Raw genomic sequence first — 3931 nt, 5'->3', positions numbered from 1 at the left:
AACTGGGAAGTGACCTGAGATGACATGATGTGAATTAAAGCTATAGAAATAAACTGAATTGAATTTTTAAAGCACAGTCGTAGGAGTTAAAAACACAGAACCCTGCGGAAACCCCAGAAAAGGTTTGCTGTCTTTGTTTTTATGGTCCTGAATGCTCTCTGCTCCAGAGTCTATTGTCTGAGCCTGAAAGATGCTTCTAGCTCACATGCATAGATGTGCCTCCTAGCAACATCTCTCTCCTCCCTTCTGTGATGGTTAACCTGCTTTCAGCACTTTACTGCCACCTAGAGGGCTGCTGAGAGAAACTATGCAACTTGCTGAATGTAAGGCGACCAAAACGCTGCGATTTGGAATTTGATATTAAAAACATGATCCTTGTCCAGCGTTAATGCAGGTAGATGTTTACCTGTTTTGTTTGGTTGTCTTTCCCAGCTGGCTCATCAACCTTCTCCGTTTTGCTATCCGTTGAAAGTTCCTCAAAAAACTGGAATAAAAACAAAACATCATCAATGAAATCTGTGAAGCTTTTAAAGATATAGATCAGCTAGGAGATGTTTGAAGAATAAATAAAAGTTTTACTCACACTCTTTTTCCCCTTTTTGTCTTTTTTCCCCTTTTTCACTGTTTTTTCTGTGGGAAGATTTGGCATAAAATTACTTTTTAAACGCTAAAAGGCCAGATAACGCACACTGACCATCAATATCATCAGTATTAGGTTACATTTTTAAAATAACATTGAGGAACTTATGACCTAAGAATGAGCTTTAATGCAGAAATAATAAATGGCTAAAGAAACTGTTCAAAAACCAAGATCAGAATTAGCTGGGTTAGCAAACATGCTAACGTGTCTCGAACCGATCCGTCCTGATCATGCGCAAACAGATATGCATCCGGGTGTCCATAAATAATGTAATTTTAGTGATAAAATTACTTATTTATATCCTTAACTCACTAAAGAATACTAACACGCATCTTTAATGACTTTTCTGGGACAATTTTAAAGCTTTTTCCATTTTCTCCGTTAAACAGCTTCTCTGACGTCATCATGGGACATGCTTAGAGCAATCTGGGAAAATATGATTAAACCATGTTTAGCTGCATTTTAGTTTTTTCTATCTTCAGATTATGCACTATATACCATAATGTTATCACAAAAGGGAAAAATATAAACCCAAAGCTGAAAAAGTTAGCTCCCATAAGTAGCATAGGATCCTATTTCTGGTGCAGATCAGGCACAGAGTGATAAAAAAGAAAAGGATTTTAATGCATTTATTTTCTCAGGAAAAATAAATAACCTTTAACACATTATAATTTAGTAAGTTTACTATTTTGGAGAGGGAAAAACCTAACTTAGGTCTTTTTAATGTGGATTTAAAGACATTAGTGGAAATAATTGCAGGGAGGAATATAAAAAAAAAAAATCTTATCAACCAAAACTTTCGTGACCCCCATGCAGTACCTCTGTGGATCCCCTAGGGGTCGCGGACCCCCTGTTAAAGACCTCCGTATTAGAGGACTCTGCAATCAGCTGGCAAACAGTGTGGACAGAGAGTGCGCCACCTACTGGCTGGGAGGAGTTAATCATGTAGCTATCGCCTTTAAAGATCAAATAAATATGGTGCTGGTGGTGATGTGAAAACTGGGAAGCTTCTTCAAATGAAAAACACAAACCAGCGCCCTCTAGTACCACTTTCACACGGTCCGAAAATTTGGGAATGACGTTTGACTTAACGTGGAAATCGACGTCTAAAGACCAGGAGGACGAAATAAGAGGAATAAAAGTCAAGTGGCTTAAAGTCCGGTGGGAAGTTTCTGGAGCAAGTGTGAAACTGGACCCAACAACACAGGTGAACCGGCCTTAGGTCGTTACCTAGGTAACCTCAGCAGAACCAGAGGTGGGTCGTATTGGTGTCACGCTGCATTGATGCAGTTATTCATGCAAGAAGAGCCCAGCAAGGAACCTATGGTTAAAGAACCTGGACCTTTCTGTTTATAACGTCCTGAAATATTCTGTCTGAGGTGCTGAGCTTTAGGGGTTTTATCACCTGTAAGTCACAATTATCTATAATAATATTTAAACTTTACTGATCTCACATTGGAGATTTTTACCTCTGCATTTCACCCATCCCCTCAGGGAGCAGTGGGCTGCCATTGTGTGGCACCTGGTGAGCAGTGTGGGGTTAAGGGTCTTTGCTCAGAGAGCCAGAGTGGCAGTCTGTGGGAGTGGGGCTCAATCTCAGAACCTCAGGATTCCAAGCTCTACACCCTAACCACTAGGCCACCACTCCCCATTTTATTTTTTTTTTTTTATAATTGAACAACATAGAGGTTTAAGACTTTTTAGTCTTCTTGTGATGAATCTATGCAGTATGAGCATCACTTTCTGACATGACTAACGATTAGGGCAGGAATATGTGCACCAAGAATAATACCTAGAAAGATGAACATTCATAAATCTTGTTTATCTGGTGCAAAGAATCTGTTTTGGTTTTCAGAAAGTAAAAAAAAAAAAGAACATGTGGATGAAAAGCTGTCCTTACAGAGGCACACCTTTAATAAACAGCTGAAGATAAACATAAAAAATGCTTTTAAAGGGTAATAATCTACTGGAAAACATCAAATATATTTATAACGTGTTGTAGAACAACTTTGTAGAAACAATAGTTTAATCTTCTATGTCTCTAGAAAAAAATCTCCATACCTTTTAAAAGGGAGACATATTTATAATACTTTAACTCTATAGGTGTACCTGTATAATTATGCAGAAGAAACTAAATAACTAAACTTTACCAATACTACGTTATATATGTGTATAAAGTAATTTGTCTGATTATTAGTCCAACATAAACCTGCTTACTGCTTATTTTAGAGCAGATAAAGTACCTCCAGTCATGATATTTACTGTATACCCATTTGACCTTTGATTCATAGTCATACAAGAAGAATAAAATGAATCTGTGTGGAATAATGTACAGATCTATGCAATGATTATCTATGTGTACTTTCCCATAGTTTTTGCGTTGGACAAAAGGTTAGTTTTTATTGAGTCTGTTGTGTCCTAACAGGTATGGCCACTGAAAAACTAAAAAAGTTCACTGATTTTCACATTTTATTTCAGTATAATATGGGATTAAAGTCAGAATTCTCTTTTCCCATATTATACTGAAATAAAATTTGAAAATCAGTTAATTTTCTTTTATTTTTTATGGCCCTAATCCTCTTCCGTACATAGGTGATGTCTTATTTCAGAAAAACTATTTTTTAAGTTTGATAAATTAAACTAAACTAAGCTTAACAAGAGAAAACATATGGAGTTTAGTTAAACGGAGTTCCGGTGTTTAAGAGTCAGATAGACTTTAAAAGATCAGGATAATAATAATATGTATATAGAAGCTGCTGCTGCTATAAATGAATCAACTTAGTTTTCCCATCTGCTAGCTAGAATGCTATGTAGCTTTGAGCGGCTCCTCGCGCTGTCAGTTTGCTCACCTGCCCCTGGAGCCACATCAGTGTCCACCCACTCCGTTTCCTCCTTCGCTTTTTTAGGCATTTTCTTAGTTTATCTGCGACCTCTTCAGAAAATCACGTTGCTTTAATTTCCAGCAACGAGGATTTGCCAGTCTCACATGTAGCGGCCTAATGATGCAATATCTAGTCGCCAAAAGCCAGACGGAAACACGTGACCTAAGATACGCAGCGACGCAACAACGTGGCCGCCATATTGGGAAGGGAAGAATTCCACAGCCTGGCAAAGCAGAACGGCTGTTGGGGTAAATGGTAACAGCGGTAAATGTGCGCAGTGGTGATTTTATCATGTCTACCGCCCAGGAAACGGTTATATGGGTCAATCCCAGCGATAGGTTGATGAGGCACCTTGAAGCCAAACTATATTGATGCTCTGTTGATACTTTCTCACAGAATACTGACACCT

At 38.1% G+C, this 3931-nt stretch overlaps 1 protein-coding gene across 1 annotated transcript in view; it reads right to left on the bottom strand.

Annotated features, from left to right (window-relative positions):
• Window positions 1-3669, bottom strand: part of abcf1 (ATP binding cassette subfamily F member 1) — a 26659-nt gene extending 22990 nt beyond the window's left edge. Inside the window, exons 1-3 of the mRNA XM_015397913.1 lie at window positions 3490-3669; window positions 584-630; window positions 407-484 (exon numbers count right to left, since the gene is read on the bottom strand). Coding sequence (XP_015253399.1) covers window positions 407-484; window positions 584-630; window positions 3490-3550 — 186 coding nt within the window. The 5' untranslated portion in view covers window positions 3551-3669. The remainder of the gene's footprint in view (window positions 1-406; window positions 485-583; window positions 631-3489) is intronic.
• Window positions 3670-3931: the final 262 nt, after the last annotated feature.

Source organism: Cyprinodon variegatus, unplaced genomic scaffold, assembly GCF_000732505.1.
Source record: "Cyprinodon variegatus isolate N-32 unplaced genomic scaffold, C_variegatus-1.0 Scaffold897, whole genome shotgun sequence".
Taxonomy (NCBI): domain Eukaryota; kingdom Metazoa; phylum Chordata; class Actinopteri; order Cyprinodontiformes; family Cyprinodontidae; genus Cyprinodon; species Cyprinodon variegatus.
The sequence above is the reverse complement of the archived record's forward strand: the minus strand, read 5'-3'. Positions and strand labels throughout refer to the sequence as shown.